At 45.1% G+C, this 20788-nt stretch overlaps 1 protein-coding gene across 2 annotated transcripts in view; it reads right to left on the reverse strand.

Moving 5' to 3' along the window:
* Nucleotides 1–2751: 2751 nt before the first annotated feature.
* Nucleotides 2752–20788, reverse strand: part of KCNMB2 (potassium calcium-activated channel subfamily M regulatory beta subunit 2) — a 123320-nt gene continuing 105283 nt past the window's right edge. The window contains exons 3-5 of one of the 2 annotated variants that reach the window (XM_056850013.1): nt 19064–19213; nt 12847–13042; nt 2752–3310 (exon numbers count right to left, since the gene is read on the reverse strand). In XM_056850013.1, the coding sequence (XP_056705991.1) occupies nt 3026–3310; nt 12847–13042; nt 19064–19213 (631 nt within the window). In that variant the 3' untranslated portion in view covers nt 2752–3025. Of the gene's footprint in view, nt 3311–12846; nt 13043–19063; nt 19235–20788 lie in introns of both variants that reach the window. The other variant, XM_056850011.1, reaches the window with a different exon arrangement.

Consider the following 20788-nt stretch of genomic DNA (forward strand, 5'->3'; position numbering starts at 1 on the left):
CTGTACTGAGCCAGGTAGACCAATGGGATAAGACAGCTTCATACACACCCACACTAACCACTGATATTCTGGGCTTACTGTTTCGCCTTCATGCTGCCCATTGACTCTAGCATCTAACATCATGATTGTGTGCTACTGCTCACCTACTGACCTTTTGCTACTTCTCTCAGATCTATCCTCCCCTTCCAATTTTTTGGGGTGTTGTTGTTGTTATTCCCAGCCCTGACCTGACTGGCCCAGGCTTGACAGATCTCAGAAGCTAAGCAGGGTCAGCCCTGTTGAGTATTTGGCTGGGAGACCACCAAGAACGTCCAAGGCTGGTAGAAAGAGGCAGGCAATGGCAAAGCATCTCTTGCCTTGAAAACCCTACGGGGGTGCCATGAGCCGGCTGTGGCTTGACAGTGCTTTACACACCCGGTTATTCCTAGCTTCTTAGGGTCTTCCCTTTTTCATCTGCTCTTGCCGTTCCTGAGCAGCAAAAAGGGTCTCCTTTGGGGTGGAGTTTGGTAAGAAAAAAAAAGGCTATAATTGGCAATGGGCCATCATATGCAACTAAATACAAATGCCACTACAACAATACATACACATTCACACTGACATTCAGTAAATATACTATTACAACAATTGTTGACCTAGTTATATTCCTTCATTTTTCCAATAAGGCAAAGAAAGTTTGTAGCGATGAGGAAAAAGGGGGCTTCACAAAGAACAGTTTTGTTAACGAGCCCAAAGTGAGTTCAATATTGTTGTAGTTGCATTTGTATTTATTTTCTTTAATAGATTTTTTGCACTGCTTATTCTGTATGCTGCCAGTTTTGTTTAGACATTAGTACAGCACAGAGAATTCTTGAGTTTGGTTTTTCTTTCATAGGCAACACCCGGGGACACTTAGCACGAATGCAGAACTTGCAGTGCATTCCTGGGGAGAGTTACTCCAGTCTAAGCCCATTCATTTCAATGGGCTTAGACTGGCATAACTCTCCTTAGTAATGCACTGCCAGACATTAAAAACGCAGCACTGTAGCCACGCAATACATGTATGTATTGAGTTATTTGAATTTCATTGTTCTCCCCCAAATTGACCTTGGAAGAAAAAATTCTTGGTAGTAGTTAAAAGAGCCAGTGTGGTGTAGTGGTTAAGGTGTTGGACCAGGACCTGGGAAGCCCCTCATCAGACACCCTGTGAGGTAGGTGGGGCTGAGAGAGCTTTAAGAGAGCTGTAACTAGCCCAAGCTCACCCAGCTGGCTTCCAACCCGGTTCACCAGATTAGCGTCTGCCGCTCATGGGGAGGAGTGGGGGATCAAACCCGGCTCTCCAGATTAGAGTCCACTGCTCCAAACCACCGCTCTTAACCACTATACCATGCTGGCTCTCCAAAGTGGCCATTTTCTCCAGGTGAACTGATCTCTGTCACCTGGAGATCAGTTGTAAACCCAGGAGATCTCCAGCCACCACCCAGAGGTTGGCAACCCTAGGACCAGCAGATTGGGTTTTGTTTTTGACAGTCGGGGCCATAAAGGTCGTCTGCCTCTATGCTAACCGTTCCGGGGTTGGATCTTACAATCTGGAAGATGCCTTCTAAGCTAAGGACCAATGAAAGTTATTTGGACTGAAATGAGATCGTGAATGGTGTTAGAAACCCCGCCCTTCCCCGCTACTTTTCTTGGTTATGGTTATATCCAGGTTCGGGGAGTGCGAATCACAAGAAGGATACTGCTGACTTTCCAGTTAGTAAAAGAAATAATAAAATATAACATATTCATATTACAATACGCCACTAGATATAATATTCCCTTTTGTCTTCTTGTCTAGTATTCTTTTTTTAAATATCCCGTAAAAAAATCTAAAATAGTTGGAAGTAAAAAATGAAAAAATAGCCGACTGTGTCCCCCCCACCCCCATTTAAGTTCTTCTTTACAGTGATATGGTAGCAAATGCAAGAAAAAATGCAATAATAAAAGTTGTACATCAGATGTTCTGGTCCCATCTCTGCCAACAGGGCTCAGGCTGGAGTAGAAAATGAAAGCAATGGACACATTTTAGAGATTGGTGGGATATGTCTTTTGGCTGTAGCTTTGGTAGATAATGATCAATGAATAAAAGGTATTGCAAAAAAAAAAAAAAAAAAAGGGTTTTGACAGATATCTAGAACACCAGAATGGAAAGGTTAACCCTGAGCATGAGGCAACTTGGTCTATCACCCGGATCCAGAAATTTCAAGGCCCCACCCCGTAAATCCAAAGAAAATTAGTCGCCTGTTGAAATTAACGGTGCATCACTAAAATTAACCCACCAGGACCCAGTGAAATAAATGGGACATCAGTTAATCACAACTAAATTTTTCTATTGACTTCAATGGGATTCAAGCAGGACTCATATTCTCTGGATTGGGGCCTGAGATTGCAGCGACGAGCGCTTGCAAACTTGTGTATTTGCCCCTTGACCTCAGTTGGAGGCATCTGGAGCTGCAACACCCATACAAAATTCTGGATCTAGGTATATGCGTCCATCCCCATTCCACTTCAGCCAGTCTACTGATTGCTTTCTCCAAACCTCCTCTCAGCCCTCCCTCTCCGATGCTGACGGCTGAAATGGAACCGAAACGGTTGGCGCAAATATGTGCGGCGACGTAATACATCCCTCAAGAATGGATTTCCACGGAAATGTCGGTGCCTTCATTGACAAAGCTTGGCAATGGTCACACTGAGCCCTATTTTGGCTGTAGATTAAAAAAAAGAGAGAGAGAGGAGAAAACGAGAAAGAAAGGAGGACTAAGTTGCAGCATAAAATCAAGATCGTACGGACGGTCAACGCAAACGGTGGTTCCTTCTCGCATCCTCTGCATAATCATAGCATCACGTTTGCATATAGAACAGCCTTTTTCATTATTGCTCTACTTCATAAAAATATAAGGAACTTAGAACAGACGTACACGTTACAAACTTAAGGTTCTTTGGTGAAGAATGAACCCCCCCCCCCCAGTATTTTCACTGTAAAGCAATCCAGGAAGCAGGCTTTCTGCTTCTATCTGTTGATCCGCTGGATCCTCTCACAGAGCAGGGATAAGTACTGGGTCAGTTTGACCATGGCAACGATCGCGAGGCCCCCCACCATCATGCACGACGGCCAAAAGAGTGAGTGGAACAGCACGTTGGAGCTGTAAAGTTTGGTTAGCAGCACATTCTTCTGGACCCCTTCCGGGTCATAAAAACACGAGAAGTGCTGGTACTTCTTGAAGTTTTCCATGACGACATTCACGAGAGACAGAGACTCCTCAAAGTTCTTGCCGCACTTGGGTATGTAAGAACACTGTTGAGGAAACGAGAAACAGGGAAAAGGCGGTCGGTCTCCAGCCAAACAGAATATTCCAAGCATTTTCACTGTTCACCCGAACCTGTCATGGCTTTCTTCCCCAGGCTAGTCGTTATGTGAAGGTTCTCCGCTAGATAGGGCTGCCAGCCTCCAGGTGGTGGTTGGAGACCACCTGGGATTATAAGTGATCTCCGGGTGATTGAGATCCGTTCACCTGGAGAAAATGGCCACTTTGGAGGGTGGACCCTACGGCATTATGCCCCATTGAAGTCTCTCCCTTCCCCAAACCCTGCCCTCCCCTGGCTCCACCCTCCAAATCTCCAAGTAATTCCCAACCCAAAGCTGGCAACCCTACCTCTAGAATCCAGGGCCTTCATAAAAGTACAGTTCCCAGAACTCCTGGCAAGAAGACATACTGAAAGGGTTTTTTAAACTATATGTACTCCTGATATTTCCCCACTGGAAAGACACAATAACCTTGTTTTGGGATGATTTTTTTTTTGGTGGGGGAGTGGAGATCTCTTGTACATCTTTGTGTCTAGAATGCTTTCTTGAGAATATTTTTATAGGCTTTTTTGAAAGACTTTTTAGCCAGTGCAGGCTTTACTCTTGAATTATAGAACGGAGAAAGGCAGAAGCTGATTTTAAGTGTCGTTTGTTTTAAAAAGTGCCTTTATGCATAATACCTTCGGGAGATTCAAAACATCTGCACAGTTGATACCCATGATTAATACTTAGGTAGGATTATGTGGTTATAGGCTTGATCTGTAAAACAATCTTGGCTTCTGGTAAAGTGAAAAGGGGGGAAGGAAGAGGAGGGCAGTAGCTCAGCACTAGAATGCATGCTTTGTATTGCTAAAGCCTCCAGGCTCCTGGAAATTGCTGGAATCTTCAATTAAAATGGATCTCAGACTGCAAGGCTTCAGAATTGGGTTGCTGATGGCTCACCACTAGCAGTGGTGAGCGTGCAGGGAAGGGGCAAAATGGTGGTGTGCCACTGGCACGCCATCACTTCCAACAAAGACTGGAAGTGACATCACGTTGGTGTAGTGCCATTGATGTGACATTCTAGGATTGCGGGCAAAACCATGGAGTTTTACCCAAGTCCCAGAGCATCACATGGACATTGCACTGTGTGACATAGGGTTGCCAACCTCGCGGAGTGGCAGGAGATCTCCTGCTATTACAACTGATCTCCAGCCGATAGAGATCAGTTTACTTGGAGAAAATGGCCGCTTTGGCAACTGGACTCTATGGCATTGAAGTCCCTCCCCAAACCCCGCACTCCTCAGGCTCCGCCCCAAAAACCTCCCACCGGTGGTGAAGAGGGACCTGGCAACCCAAATGTGACGTCACTTCTGGGTATTTGCTGGAAGTGATGTCTTGCTGCTTGCACTGGTCCATTAAAATTAGATTAACAGGACTTGCAGTCTCTAATCACCGCTGAAAACCAAAGCACCTTCCTCCTACATCTGTTCAGAAAGTGGTTATTGAGGATGGCGTGACCCGAGAGGCAGAAAGGCTGTCTATCCTGTCAACCTTTAGAGGGCTGCTAATCCTGACCTTCTGGGATGGGAGCGCTGCTCTTTCTGAAGCCGTGTCAGCGACGGCTGAGCCGGCAGTGGAAAATGACAACCTGGACAGACTCCGGGGTGGGGGGGCTGCCTTTGGATTCGTGCTCTGATTGCTACAGGAAGCTGCCTCCCCAGCCTGTGGAACGGATGGCAAGCCTTTTTCCTTTTTTAAAAAAGCAAGTAGAATGATACACTCATTGTGCTAACACACCCTGCTTCAGAAGCCACTGAAAAACCAACTAGGTCAGAGTATCTGTACAGCAATTGGTGAGACAGTACTGGGAAGGATAGGGTTGCCAGCTCCAGGTTGGGAAATACCTGGAGATTTTGGGGCAGAGCCTGAGGAGGGCGGGGTTTGGGGAGAGGAGGGACTTCAATGCCATAGAGTCCAATTGCCAAAGCGGCCATTTTTCTCCAGGTGAACTGATCTCTATCGGCTGGAGATCCGTTGGAATAGCAGGAGATCTCCAGCTAGTACCTGGAGGTTTTGGCAATCAAAATTGGATCTAGTGCCCCAAGCAAAAGCTACTGGAAATCACAAGCACTTATGGCAATATATATATATATATATATTTCAGACAAGAATATGCTGTTAAATATATTCAAAAGATTAAGTGCACATACATTAATTAGTACAAATAACAATTGATGCAATATCATGCAGCACATGTGTAGAATCCATTTGGAAATACATCAATTCGTTCGTGAGACTAGAGTCTTTTGAATATATTTAACAGCATATTCTTGTCTGGAATATTTTTTTTTTCCATAAGTGCTTGCGATTTCCAGTAGTACCTGGAGGCTGGCAACCCTAGTTCTGCCTTCAGTTTAATGTGAGAACAAGGGGCTTCCGAAGACAGCAAAGAGCAGCAGAGAGTATGCTTTAAAGGGGAGAAATTTTATTTTGTAGTTTTGTAGACTTACAAAGCGTAATACTGCTTTTTTAAATTTTTTCATTCCTGCCCTGAAATTAAGCATGCAATTATATAGTCATAAGGGGCTCAAATAACATTTAGTACTGGAGGGGGTCTGTTTTCCAGTTTTTGTTTAATAATTAAGATGATGAGGTTTCTAGACCCCTGATTGTGACTACAGGGTGTTTGTGGGGGGCGGCAATCCGAGGCTGCACCAGGCTGTTTAGGGCAGACTCAGAACCTGACAAGTGACTAGTAACAGCAAACCAAAAAAGGGGGAAAGCTACAAGGTGGCTGGGAAGAGCTTTATTGTCATGTAAAGCCCCTAGGCGTTTTGCTGCAGAAGCTTCATGGGGGGGGGGGATCTTTAAAAACATAATTTTACAATAAATCTAACTAATAGAAGAACCACATCTTAAAAATATTACAAACTATGATGAAGAAGAAGAGTTGGCTTTTATATGCCGACTTTCTCTACCACTTAAGGGAGACTCAAACCAGCTTAAAATTACCTTCCAACCCCTCCCCACAACAGGCACCCTGAGAGGTAGGTGAGGCTGAGAGAGTACGACTAGCCCAAGGTCACCCAGCTGGCTTCATGTGTGTAGGAGTGGGGAAACAAATCCAGTTCACCAGATGAGCGTCTGCCGCTCGTGTGGAGGAGTGGGGAATCAAAACCGGCTCTCCAGATCAGAGTCCACCGCTCCAAACCACCGCTCTTAACCACTACACCATGCTTGCTCTCTTAATTAAAAAGACAGGATTAAAATAAGTCCAAGAAAGGACACATTACACAGAATAAGATAAATAACCCATGTATACGACTTGGAACAAGACACTACAGAAATATATAAACCAGAATTATTTTTGTTGAACGTTTCCACAGCAATTGAGTTCTATTATTGAGTGGAGACTGACACAACATTTTTTATAGAGATACTAGTTGAGCAGACTTTGACCCCCTCATGGATTCAATTCTGATCTGGGATTTCTGACCTTGCTCAGCTAATCTCTCTAATAAAAAAATGTTGTGCCATTATGTTTTAATAGATTCCCCTGATGAAGCTTAAACAGTGAAATGTGTAGGCGCTTTAAAAGGTAAAGGTAGTCCCCTGTGCAGGTGCCGGGTCATTCCTGACCCATGGGGTGATGTCACATTATCACATTGACAAGCCAGACTATGTTTATGGGGTGGTTTGCCAGAGCCTTCCCCAGTCATCTGCACTTTACCCCCAGCAAGCTGGGTACTCAATTACCAATCTCAGAAGGACGGAAGGCTGAGTCAACCTTGAGCCGGCTACCTGAACCCGACTTCTGCTGGGATCGAACTCAGGTCATGAACAGAGCTTGGACTGCAGTACTGCAGTATACCACTCTGCGCCACGGGGCTCCTATTGGGGCTTTACATGACAATAAAGCTGTCACTAGTCACCTTGCATCTTTGCCGGCATGTTGCTTGGTGTAGCCCTATTGTTCTTTTTAAGTGAATAGTAACACCCAATAGGTGAGCAACACAATGACATCATCAGTCTGCAGAGTCCAACAGGAGCTCAATGCATCATCAGCCCTCATTGGGAACTATTAGCTGCTCTTGTCAAGATTACAAGGCTGTCAGATTAGTTTGACAGGTGCAGGTTAGATCAGATGGATCTAGTAATGATGCAATCAGCCTGGAAAGTCCCTGGAGTGCTAGAGGGAGCTGGCCTGATCCGGTTATGACCAGGAGGCTGATGCAATACAGGAGCCATGTCAGAATGACTAGGCATCTACTGTGATTGGTGGCTGCGTCCACTAGGTGTATATAATGGAGTGGAACTGAAGCTCTGTGTGGGATGCTATGAGCGGAGAGTGTGTAAGAAGTATCTGTATTACATATATCTTTGCACTGTGAAATAAACTACACTTTTCTAAGTAGCAGAGGACTTTCTGATGGTGTTATCCTGGACAGACTGCCAATCTGCTGGCTTCCGCATCAGCTCTTTGGATATGGAGCTTGTTTCTCATGTGAGGCAGGTAAGGAACAGCTCAGCACAGAAGAAGATTCGTTTCAGTAATCTGAGTGGGTTGAAAGAGAAGAATCTTTTAATTCCCTTCTGGGTCAAAAAGTCAAGCATAACCATCAAGGGGCAAGAGTTGGGAATCAGCTTGTGCAGGAGTATGTCAAAGGGAAAAAAAATAATATAGAGCCAGGAGTTAAAGAAGCATTAACTGTACCTGCATTAGATTAAGAGGAAAGACAACTGGGAGGAATTAAGGGACTTAATAGAAATAGGCAGATGTTTTCAAGGTTTCGAGAGCCAACGGAGGCATAGCTGATAAGAGCCAAGCAAGATATTACATACAGTCAAATATAACTTTTCCTGATAGTTTCTGAAAACCAAAAGCATTCTGGGGAGGCTATGAATTTAAGCAGAGAACAACATGGAGGAGATGGGAAAGAGGTTGTTCAGCCTTCCCCTCCAGTGGCTCTTCTGCTCAAAATCAATTCCTACCGGTTGATTTTTTAAAATTGCAGTAATAAACATATGGATAGCCCTCTCCTCTATGAATGTGTCCACTCCCCTCTTACAGCCTTCGTCACCACATCCTGAGGCAGGGAGTTCCACAATTTAACTATGCATCTCTGTTGGAGGAGGACTTGGTGTAAGAGAGTTATTGGCTTGGAAATGGAGGGGAGTGTTTCAAAATATGATCTTCTGCGATCCTCCACCTCCAGTCTGAAGTGTTGCAGTCAGTTCTGCCATTTCAGTGTTCTACCATCTCATTCTCCCGCATGTGTGAACTAAGCCTACCTCTAAATATTGTCGAAGGCTTTCACGGTCAGAGTTCATTGGTTCTTGTAGGTTATCCGGGCTGGTATTTACCAAGACCACGGTCACACAGCCCGGATAACCTACAAGAACCAATAAGCCTACCTCTGCTTCAGCGTTCTACTAGCAGAATGGCCACACCTTCCAACTCGTTTTGGCTTGAGCTACAGTAGGAAAGCCCCACGACTTGGCTGTTCCCCTGCAGCAATGCAGGCTGTAAGTTGGGTTTCGCCAATGGAGTCAGCTCATGGGGAAAAGTCACACTGTCTCCAGTTAGATTTGAGTCCAGTAGCACCTTAGAGACCAAAACAGATTTTTAGGGGTACAAGCTTTTGAGAGTCAAAGTTCCCTTCTTCAGATATCTGAAAAAGGAGTTTTGACTCTCAAAAGGTTATACCCCCAAATGTGGTTGGTCTCTGAGGTGCTACAGGACCCCTTTCTAGCTATTCTACTGGAGACTAACACGGCTACTCTCTGAAATTGTCCCCAGTGCTATAGCAGCAATCCTTAGCTGCTATAATCAGAAGTAAGTCCCAGGTTATCCAGTGCAGCTTAAACCGAGGAAACTGTTCTTAGGACTGTGGGCATAATGTTGTTTTTAAAGGCTGGAAAAATATGAAGAAGAAGAAGAAGAGTTTTTTATATGCCTTATCTCTCTACCTTTTAAGGAGAATCAAACTGGCTTCCAATCTCCTTCCCTTCCTCTCCCCACAAAAGGCACCTTGTGAGGTGGGTGAGGCCGAAAGAGCTCCAAGAGAGAGCTGTGACTAGCCCAAGGTCACCCAGTTGGCTTCATGTGTAGGAGTGGAGAAACAAACCCAGTTCACCAGATTAGCATCCGCTGCTCATGTGGAGGAGTGGGGATTGAAACCTGTTTCTCCAGATTAGAGTCCACCATTTAGTCTGGAGAAGAGGAGGTTGAGGAAGGAGATGATTGCTCTCTTGAAGTATTTGAAGGGCTGTCACTTAGAAGAGGGCAGAGAGCAGTTCCTGTCGGCAGCAGAGGATAGGACCCGCAAAAATGGGTTTAAATTTCAGGTGGAGAGGTACCGGCTGGTAAAGGTCCCCTGTGCAAGCACCGGGTCATTCCTGACCCATGGGGTGACGTCACATCCCGATGTTTACTAGGCAGACTTTGTTTACGGGGTGGTTTGCCAGTGCCTTCCCCAGTCATCTTCCCTTTACCCTCAACAAGCTGGGTACTCATTTTGCCGACCTTGGAAGGATGGAAAGCTGAGTCAACCCTGAGCCAGCTACCTGAAACCATCTTCCGTTGGGATTGAACTCAGGTCATGAGCAGAGCTTGGACTGCAGTACTGCAGTTTACCACTCTGCACCAACGGCTGGATATTAAAAAAAAGTATTTTACAGTAAGAGTTGTTCGACAGTGGAACCAGCTATCTAATGAGGTGGTGAGCTCCCCCTCACTGGCAGTCTTTAAGCAGAGGCTGGACAAGCACTTGTCAGAGGTTGTTTATGCATGGGAGTTTTACCTGAGGTCCGTTGCTCGCTGGCCCCATACTTTCCTGTTGGGAAACTATGCACGAGCAGTCTCCAAGCTCAAATCAAGTCCTGCCCCTTTAAATGCTGCTTTGTAATTGGCTTACTTTGTAGAGCTTACTGTGAGAGAAAAGTCCCCCCCAACCCCCCAAAAATCCAAGCCTCAGTTTAGAAAAGCCTTTCGTCTACTCAGAAAGAGCTCAGAAGAAGCAAGAAACATTTGAATCCTTGCCTCTTTACACACTGCTTTGTAGTTGGCTGTGAGAGAAACCAAGGTTGTGCGTCCTGCACTTTGCCTTATACATGGGGATTTCACCCGGGCTGAGCTCAGGGGAGAGGGAAGAATCGGGTTAACAAAGGAACGGGAAGTCCCGGAATTGATGAGGGCTAGCAGCAAGGTCTTCTCTAATGGATGGAAAACTCATGCATAACAACAGAGACAGACCAGGAGAGAATGCAAGTGAAAGTACCCATGCATAAACGACCAGAGATGCTCTAGGCTGATTCTGCCTTGAGCAGGGAGTTGAACTAGATGGCCTGGAAGGTCCCTTCCAGCTCTATGATTCTATGACTAACCACTACACCACGCTGGGAAGACACTGGATCCGCTATTGCAATCCAGTAGCAGCTGCTTGCTCATTGTAGAATAAATCCCTTTCCCAGAAAGGCCTGAAGAATCACGATGCCAGCCCTTTCAAGGGGGTAGACCTACTGCTGTGCCAGCACAACATCATAAAACAAGTGATTATGCAAGGTCATTACGCTGGCATTCGCAATTATACATCTGCCAGCAATCAATGGGATCTGTGTTCCAGTATCTGATTTCACCCTATCTCGGGCAATTAAATTTCTGCGCGGCTACGACTGTTATCTTCTGAGCGACCGTAGGCAGATAATGAAGAGATACATGTGCCTGAACGTCATCAGTGCAAAGACGAGGGACCTCCCGGTGCCCCTTTCTGCAAACAAAGACAAACAGCCATCTGGAGAAAGAGCTTCACATCACAGGAAGAAGCCGTGATGCACACGGTAATGTTGCGTCGGCACAGATGTGCTCGCGGCCTGGCAGACAGCGCCGCTCTGTTCCTGCATTCGCAACATTCATTATATTTTCCAGCATTCATTATATTTTCCACAGCCCTGCTAAGTTCTTTTTGCCTTTGCAATGGGAATGTTTAGTTAGTAGTTCGGTTTGTCGCCGATGTGGGTTAGTGAGTCTGCTGGCCCATCCGGAGCACTGATTTGCCCCACAAGCTTGCACCCCCATTAAATATCCAGGCTTTTTAAAAAATCTGACATTTCAACTTATGGAATGACTGCTTCTTCTTTTGAACAGGGGAAGAAAAACAAAACAAAATCCTGGTCTCTGAGCACACCCTCCCTAAAACAAGAGCATCCCCAAATCTGGCGAGGCATGGCCTGAACAAGTGACATTTATGTCATATCTGGCCCATGTAACAGTTGAGTTTGACATCCCTGGGCTAGAGGGTCTTTAAGGGCCAGCTCAAACTATTGAGCCACCCCAGTTCTTTCTCCCATGCTGCCCCAGCAAGGTCCAAGGCGGGGTTAAGAGGATGCACCTCTGTACACTGTCTTGCAGCCCAAGAGGCAGCAGCGTGAATGTAAGAGGCAAAACCCACAGATGTCACTTCCTCCCTTGCCACTGCCCCCTTGGCACCCCAAGTTGCCATTTGGATTGCTTGGGCAGTGAACCAGACCTGGGATACCTATTGATCAACAGAGCCGCTTTTCAATTTACCGCCTTGGTTTACTGAGTTAGTAAATGTATTGTTATGAGTTTGGGCGCCTTATCGATCGCGGATGTTTGTTTTGCTCCAGATGGCACTTGATTAGCGATCAGGAGCCGAACGAAAGCATGGTGTTCCTTGCAAGACTGGAAATTTCTCTCTAGCCTTTGCAACGTCACAACCTTCAGGTTGCAAGAAGGGACAGAGCAACGAGTGTTGCAGTTTTGATTCGAAGAGAGACTTGTGAATTTACTGGGAATTAGCTAAATGCGAAGCAGCCTTGGAGATGCTAAGGATTCATGCTACACATCTTGGGAAAAAAAGAATACATAAAGAAATCATTCCTGAAATTTTCTGTTCTTTAGAGAAAAGTGTGTCTTTGAGCTGAGTATATTTATATGTTGAGCCATGGAAATCAACAATAATACAGATTAAATTCTGCCTCGAGGAAATGCAAATTCTTTCCAAAGCCAGATTGTATAAAAATTATTTATGTCAATATACTTGCGAGGGTGCTGGGTGACTTTGGGCCAGTCTCACACTCTCAGCCTAACATATATCACAGGTAGGGTTGCCAACCTCCAGGTACTACCTGGAGATCTCCTATTACAAGTGATCTCCAGCCGATAGAGATCCGTTCACCTGGAGAAAATGGCCACTTTGGCCATTGGACTCTATGGCATTGAAGTCCCTCCCCTCCCCAAACCCCACCCTCCTCAGGCTCCGCCCCCAAAACCTCCTGCGGGTGGTGAAGAGGGACCTGGCAACCCTAGTCACAGGAGGTAGTGGTGAGGATAAAATGGAGGAGAGGAGAATTACGAGAGCCACCTCGAGAAGAAAGGTGAGGCATAAATGAAGGAAATAAATAATAAATTCCACATGCAGTTTTGGGAATACCTGTATGAACAGCTCTGTTTGGAGAAAGGCCACAAGCACTATCCCGCTGCAAAAAGTTGACTTGCAATGGAATTCGTCCCAGAGTCTTACCTCAGAATTAATTTTCATTGTCTCCTCTGTGTGGTATAGTAGATACCTTTGTCCCAAAGATGTTACGTTAACATACACTTGCAGGCAGGGGTACTGAGAGTGTTTCCAGCAGTCCGGACCACAGTTGAACGAGCAGTTAAACGTTTCTGTGATGGAGGCGTTGAGGAGCGTGCACTGCGTCTCTTCTGTCCAAACACTGGCGAGGAAAGACAGTTTAGACAAAACACAGTGAGAACAGGAAGAGAGAGAGGCTTGGATCTCAGTTTTTAGTAGGCAGTTCCAAACCCCTTTCCTGAAGAATCCTCCAGTTCCAGAGGGGGCCCTGCCTGCTAAAACTGCGGCAGGTGAGGCTGTTCCCAGTCCTCCAGCTTAGAAAATTGCACTGAACTTTCAAGATAAGCGGTAACTTCTAATACCTTCTCCATGCTCCCTAACTATGGGGCATTCTGAGGTATCCGTTGGATATTCACAAACATGAAGTATTTCTTCACACAACACATAAGTAAATTGTGGAACTCCCTGCCCCGGGATGTGGTGATGGCTGCCAACTTCGAAGGCTTTAAGAGGGGACATGTTCACGGAGGACAGGGCTACCCATGGCTGCTAGTCAAAACGAATACTAGTCATGATGCATGCCTATTCTCTCCTGTAGCAGAGGAGCATGCCTGTTATATTAGGTGCTGTGGAACACAGGCAGGATGCTGCTGCAGTCGTCTTGTTTGTGGGCTTCCTAGAAGCACCTGGTTGGTCACTGTGTGGACAGACTGCTGGACTTGATGGACCTTGGTCTGATCCAGCATGGCCTTCCTTATGTTCTTATGCAAACATGTGGGAGATTCACTCTTACTTCCACTTTGACAGTAATTACGACCTTGAGGTGCAACATCAACCCTCCTCTTCAACAATTTTGCGCACATAATCCGTAAGTCTGTCTATCCACTTAGTCTCCCCAAATCACTTTGTAAGTGGCAGAGGTATCTTCAGAAAGAAAAGAGGAGAGAGGGAGGTAATAAACTGCACAGAGTGAATATGAAACCTTTCTCCTAGCAGATGGCCCATTTGAAGGGAGACTTTAGTGCATTCGTGACATCAGTAGCTATTGCTGCTGATTATTCACAGAAAACATGTTTGATTTAGCACCATTTCAAACTTTAAACATGTCACAGTTCTGTGACAGAAAATAAAAATGATGCACAGATCTCTTTCGTTTGGATCATGCTGAACAACATCAGTGTCAAGCCTAAACGTTTCCCATACATTTGCGAGAAATTTCCTCGCAGTTCTAGCAGACCCGGCCTGGTAGAGTGGTGAGAGGGTCAGACTAGGATCTAGGAGACCCAGGTTCAAATCCCCACTCCACCATGGAAGATTGCCGGGTGACTAGGGTTGCCAGGTCCCTCTTCGCCACCGGCGGGAGGTTTTGGGGGCGGAGCCTGAGGAGGGCGGGGTTTGGGGAGGGGAGGGGCTTCAATGCCATAGAGTTCAATTGCCAAAGCGGCCATTTTTCTCCAGGTGATCTGATGTCTATCGGATGGAGATCAGTTGAATTAGCAGGAGATCTCCTGCTACTACCTGGCAGTTGGCAACCCTACGGGTGACCTTGGCCCACTCATTCTCTCTCAGCCTAACCTACCTCATAGAGTTGTTGTGAGGATAAAATTGAGGAAAGGAGAATGCTATTGTAAGCTGCTTAGAGCCTCCATTAGGGAGAAAAGTGGAGAATAAATATTTCAATGAATAAACAGTTTTAGCACCTTCATTCCTCACAGTCTAGATGTTGCAGCTTTCTTCGTCCTTCAGCGGTCCATTAGCTTGGCAAACACATACACGATATGCACAACTATGAGTGTTATTCCAGAGGGGTTGCCTTGTTAGTCTGTTGTGGGGAAATTCAACAGAAGTCCAGGGGCACCTTAAAGACAAACCTAATTTGTTCCAGAATGAGGATGTTTTCATAGGTGGCTTGCCGAAATTTTCATTAAAAAAGTGGGGAAATGTTTATGAAAACACAGACATCTTCCATTCTTTAATTCAATTGTGATGCCTGCTCAGGGGCATGGTTCTTGAAACCTGGTGCTTGGTGTGTGTGTGTGTAAGAGATAATTGCCCCTTTCTGCTGATGCAACTGAATGGGTGCATCCTTGTAATGGGACGCCCATCTGCATGCAGATCTCATTAATTCCTCTGCACTTTGTTTCTCTCAATGGGAGGAGCAGACAGATGTGCTTCTTGTGGAAAGTAATGCACTGTGGAGAAATGACATCTGTAGTTGGAACCAAACCCGAGGGAACATTGGCCCAGGTGCCTTGGCAATGAGAAGATGCTCGCCATCCCTTCTGAACAGTGTCACAACTGTGGAGCCAAATGTGCCAAAGAGGGGGACTTATCGGGACAAAAGGCATATGAAATTGACCCTGTTTTGGCTTCGCACTAATTTGAAGGCTTTCCCTAATGGACATCTTCAGCATCTGATAGAGATATTCTGTCCCTAAACAGAATGGGTCCATTTATTATTACTGATAGACACTGATAGACCATGAATGTGTCTAAGCCAGTGTTTCTCAACCTTTTTACCCTAGCAGAACTCTTGAAATAATATTCATGTCTCAGGGAACCCTACATATGATGACATATGATTTACATATGATTAGCCTATTCATCACTATTTCTCGCGGAACCCCTAGGAATTTCTCAGGGAACCCTGGTTGAGAAACACTGGTCTAAACATTATTAAAAGCTATATATATATATTTTAAAAAAACTCTCCAACATTCTACCTCACTGAAGCACCGTCAGGCTTAATTAATTTCAGGTAACCATGGTGCTTTGATATCCTTAGATGGACTATCATGTGGGGCTGCAACATCACCTGGGATTCCAGAGGAATACTTTGACCTTAACTGGAATTGGCAGGGATATATAATTAAGGATCCCGGAGAAAATAACAGATTTAGGAATGTAAATAGCAGGGGCTACCCACTCAGATGTTTCTCCAAAGGCTGCTTAACCCCTTGTTTGCTCTAAATACAAGGCAAAGGATATTCAACGTTGGCTCTCGCAGATCACTGTAGTAATTATTGAGACGTTGCTTCAGTTATGGAATAGATAGGGATGGAAACTGACCCTTTGACTTGCTACCCAGAGAGGTTCTTTCTGACATGGATCTGCTGACTCCCGTTCCTGGCCCCCATTTTTCCTTACGCTAACATCTCGGTGTAATAGGATATGTAAGGCTATTTTATCAAAGCCTCGCTAAGCTTGAGCGGGGCCACCAATGGCGATGTCCCTTCAAGGCATGCTATAGAGATGATGTGCTTAGTGCTGAAACAATGGTGTGATTGCTTTGGCATATACCGAACTCATTCCATCTGTTCCATCTTCCAAAGTATAATCCATCTGTCCGCTCACCCGCCACTCACAACATGTCATTTAGTTGTGATGGGCCAGGAACATGAGATGGAACCAGACCCTATTTGCTAATTCAGTTCCTTCTGGCAATCTCTTACTCCCTCCCTCTCATATATCCCTCTAAAATATCATATTATATATACTATTTCTACAAAACAGCCAGTTTCAAACTCTATCTTTGGTCTTTTATGCATGGGAGTTTTACCTGGGTTTTGAGGCTCTCTTGACCCACACCTTTCTGGTCCAAATCCTAAAAATGCTATGCATGTTGTTGTTTGCCCTGGAGAAAGTCCTAGGGTTTCCAGAGTACTGAAGAATTACCAGCAGAAATCCGGAAGCATCTGAGTCCCCGCCCCTTGAAAACACTGCTTTGTAATTGGCTGTAGTGCTTTCTGTGAGAAAAACGTAACCCCCCCCCCAGCTCCTCTTTCCCGTTCTTTGGCTTATGCATGGAAATGGGGATGATATGACCTGGGTTGATCTCAGGGAAGATCGAAGAATCATGTTACAACAGGTTCGGGAACACCCAGACATTATGCGGGCTGGGAGTGAGGTCATCTCTAAGGGACGGAAAACTCATGCATAACCCCAATGAAAAACTGAGTTGGACCAGTGGAAAAAGTCAGTTAAAGTGCCCATGCATAAAAGACCTTTGTCACACTCAGGATCATCATGCTCAGAGCATGTCTAAAAAGCAGAATGCTGGAAAAGTAGAGAGAAGCAATATGCTGCTAATAATACACTGCCACCTCCACTTAGGTCGAGATCTAGATTTGGGGGCGACCTTCCCCTCTATAACAGCACATCCCACTTCCTCTCCATTCTGCTACTACAGCTCCATAAAAGCAAAACCCACAGCTAGTAGTATGCTCATTCTCCCAGTAGTCACCATTCAGTGACTGTGGCTTATGTGGAGTAGTCCGCTTGCCTCCACCACATCCTGCTATGGAAGGGTTACATAACCTACCCTCTCTAGTAGGCCCACACATTTGTATTCCAATTATTGTTGTCTCTGTATAAACCTTTCTTGCTCATTTATTTTGCAGAACACTTGGGCATGCTAAGATCAGCCTGGGCATGGAACCTCATTTTTTGTGCTCGCTTTCTAGTTTTTGCTCGGAACATCAACATCTGAAGATAATTGGTGTATAACTGCAAATTGCACTTCCAGGAATTTGAACACTAGTTCGCCATATGTTTTTTTCTGTTATGAGGGACCAACCCAAGCATAAATGAAAAGACTACAAACAGGGCAGGAGACTCACTAGTGGAATCTGGCCTAGGGACGTGGCAACTTTTTTTTGCTGGTTTGCAATACATTGGTCATTTATGCATGGGTACTTTCACTCATGTTTGCTCCCGGTCTGTCTTGGTTGTTCCTTGGAGTTATGCATGAGTTTTCTGTCCCTCAGAGATGACCTTGCTGCCTGTCCTCACAAATCCCAGACCTTCCCGTTCCTCTGTTAACCCGATTCTTTCCTCTCCCCTAAGCTCAGCCTGGGTGAAATCCCTGGGCATAATGCAAAGCGTGGGACACTCAAGCTTGGTTTCTGTCACAGAAAGCATGCAACCAATCACAAAGCAGCGTGTAAAGAGGCGGGGATTCAACTGCTTCCTGCTTCCTCAGAGCTCTTTCCGAGCAAAATAAAGTATTGTTAAAAATGAGGCTTGGATTTCTCCCCCCCTTTTAGATTGCTCTGTTTTTTTGTTTTTACTTGTTAAAATGCTTTTTTATTTGGCAATTAGGTTGGGGGGGATTTTCTCTCACAGTAAGCACTACAAAGTAAGCCAATTACAAAGCATCATTTAAAGGGGCGGGGACTGGATTCGAGCTTGGAGACTGCTGGTACACAGATTCCCAACAGGAAGATGTGGGTCCAGTGAGCAACGAACCTCAGGTAAAACTCCCATGCATAAATGACCATTGTCTCTAGCAGGCATTGGACTTTATCTTCTGCTAAGTGAAGAATCATTCATTGGAAGACGACTCCTTCCCCTGGAAGAAAGCTTCTTCTATTGGAGGACGAAGCCTTCCTCCAACAGAAGGATTCTTTCTCCAGCAGCTGTTGGACTGAGTCCAACAGCTCCCTTCTGTTAAGTGAGGAATCTTTTATTGGAAGAAGACTTCCATTGGAAGCTCCTGCCATTGGAGAAAGAAGTCTCTCTTCGCATAGAGGAAGAGAACGAGTGGATCCATCCCACTGTAAGCAGCCTGGTGACTCACCAACCAGTCTTTGTGACCTTCCCTGCCGGTCATCTGGAAGTTAAGGCACAAGAACACAATGCTTCATCTATGTTCAATTAAGTTTAAATCAATATACATTTGCCAAAACCTCCACAGAGGTGCACCTGAAGAAACAGTGCAATACCTCACAACTGAAATCAGAGTTACCATTCAGAAGAAAAAGCCAATTTAACATTTTCTTTGTTCACCCCCATAATTGTAATACACCAGAAATCAAAATAGCATTTGTGCATCTCTCCAATTTTATAAAATTGCAAGCTTTAGGGTGCAATTCTATGCAGGTTTACTCCAGTCTAAAGCCATTGATCTCAATGGTTTTCAGCTGGATTAACTTTGCATAGGAACGCACCGATGATCAGCAGAGATTAATCAACTAAAGTTTCAGTTGATTGAGTGGAGGCCAGTTTTAATAGGCTGGGCTGAGAATTGAGGGTGCATATGTTTGTTCTTTGAAGGCTAACTCCTAATGCCTTCTAGGTCTAAAAGTTGGGATTTCTCTTTCTGCACACAGTTTCATGGCATTCCCAGATGTTTTAGAACAAGATGACAGAAGAAAAGAGTTACCTCTGCATGTATGACCTCAGCAGCGTGATTCCCAGAAGGAAGTACATCATAATGGAACACACCATCATCGTCAGTCCGAGGAGTATGGCCCGGTCTTCTCCTGCTTTCAGAGCGGTGACTGTTTTCCTTTTGTCCAGTAGATCATGATCCCTGATTTTTTGGTAAATATTTCTGAGGTTGAAAACAATACATTCTTATGTGGAGTTCACACTTAATCAATAAACCCTCTACAAGGATGGATGGCTCCATCGTCATGGCCTTTCCCATGGGAGGTTTCCAGGTTTCAACAATCTGCTTGGACCTGGTAGGAAAAAAATCACTGACATACAAACTACGTTATTGACTTTTGTTGATAAAATGTTGAAAAAGGCCTTTTGGGGAATATGAAAAAAATGTGACTAAGGATAACTGGGTCGAACTTTACTTTCCTTAAATAATGCACCCAGGAAGAATTTTATTCATCTTGATAAGTAAGTCCAGGCAGTCCTCAACACCCTCTGAAGGGATTCAATCTAGGAGACACTACAAAAGGCACTGTTCTACGCAAGAACCAGAGTAGCACTACATTTTATCAAAAGTATGTGGCTGCTATTGAAAATGGCAGCTCTGTGTCAACTTCCCTTTCATAATGTAAAGCTCAACTTGCCTTGTGTAAAATTTTTGTGCTGTCCACCACATTGACTGCCATTGGTAGGGTGGGAAAATGCTAAGTATTAGAACATCAGGACATATGGAAAGTTGAAATGCACATTATGAAAGGGAGAAGGGGACTCTACAGACCTGCCAGTTTCAGCAGTAGCTGCGTGTTTCTGATAATATATAGTTCAACCCTCACAGAAAGAATAATTCCTTGGAAGAAGTGTTTTGCACATGAAAGGTACTGTCCATGTTAATAGTTTTCTGGCACAACTGAGTTTTTACCAGGGGACAAAAACAGCATTTGCACTTAGAAGAAGAGTTTCTTGAATCTTTGGACGCATTTAATAAACATGAAATAAATTTAAAGTGAGAAGGGAAGATTTTGAAATATGTGGATGGAGATTCAGTAAGAAATGTGAGCAGAAGGTCTAGTTCTTTACTCACTCCAGTTAGTGTGATGGAAGAACAGTTTCCCTTTTCCTGTCCACCAGGTAGAGATGCCAGCCTCCAGGTGAGGCCTGGGGATCTCCCAGAATTACAGCTCATCTCCAAAATACAGAGATCACTACAGAGATCAGTTCCCCTGGAGAAAATGGATGCTTTGGAGGGTGGACTCTATGGGATTGTACCCTACTGAGGTCCCTGTCCTCCCCTCGCTCTACCCCCAAATCTCCAGGAGTTTCCCAACCTGGAGTTGGCAACTCTAACCCCCCTGCCCCCCAACAGTGGCCAAGGGAGACCTGGCAACCCTGCCACCAGGCCCTCAATGATACATATATAGTAGGACATCAGTGCAGAAGATTATATGCACAGCGGTCTCATTTGGCCTATTCTTCCCCCTTAAAAAGAGGGGAGGAGAAGGAGAGGAGCAGAACAGTTACAAGGGCTTCTGTGGGGAATGCCATTTCATCATCATCATCATCATCATTATTATTTTACCATCATGTCACATCTGACTTATGGTGACTCCATAGGGTTGTCAAGGCAAGAGACGTTTGGAGATGGTTTGCCATTGCCTGCCTCCGCGTTACGGCCCTGGTGTTCCTTGGAGGTCTCCAATCCAAATACTAGTCAGAGTCAGAGCTG

Source organism: Euleptes europaea, chromosome 5, assembly GCF_029931775.1.
Source record: "Euleptes europaea isolate rEulEur1 chromosome 5, rEulEur1.hap1, whole genome shotgun sequence".
Classification (NCBI taxonomy): Eukaryota; Metazoa; Chordata; class Lepidosauria; order Squamata; family Sphaerodactylidae; genus Euleptes; species Euleptes europaea.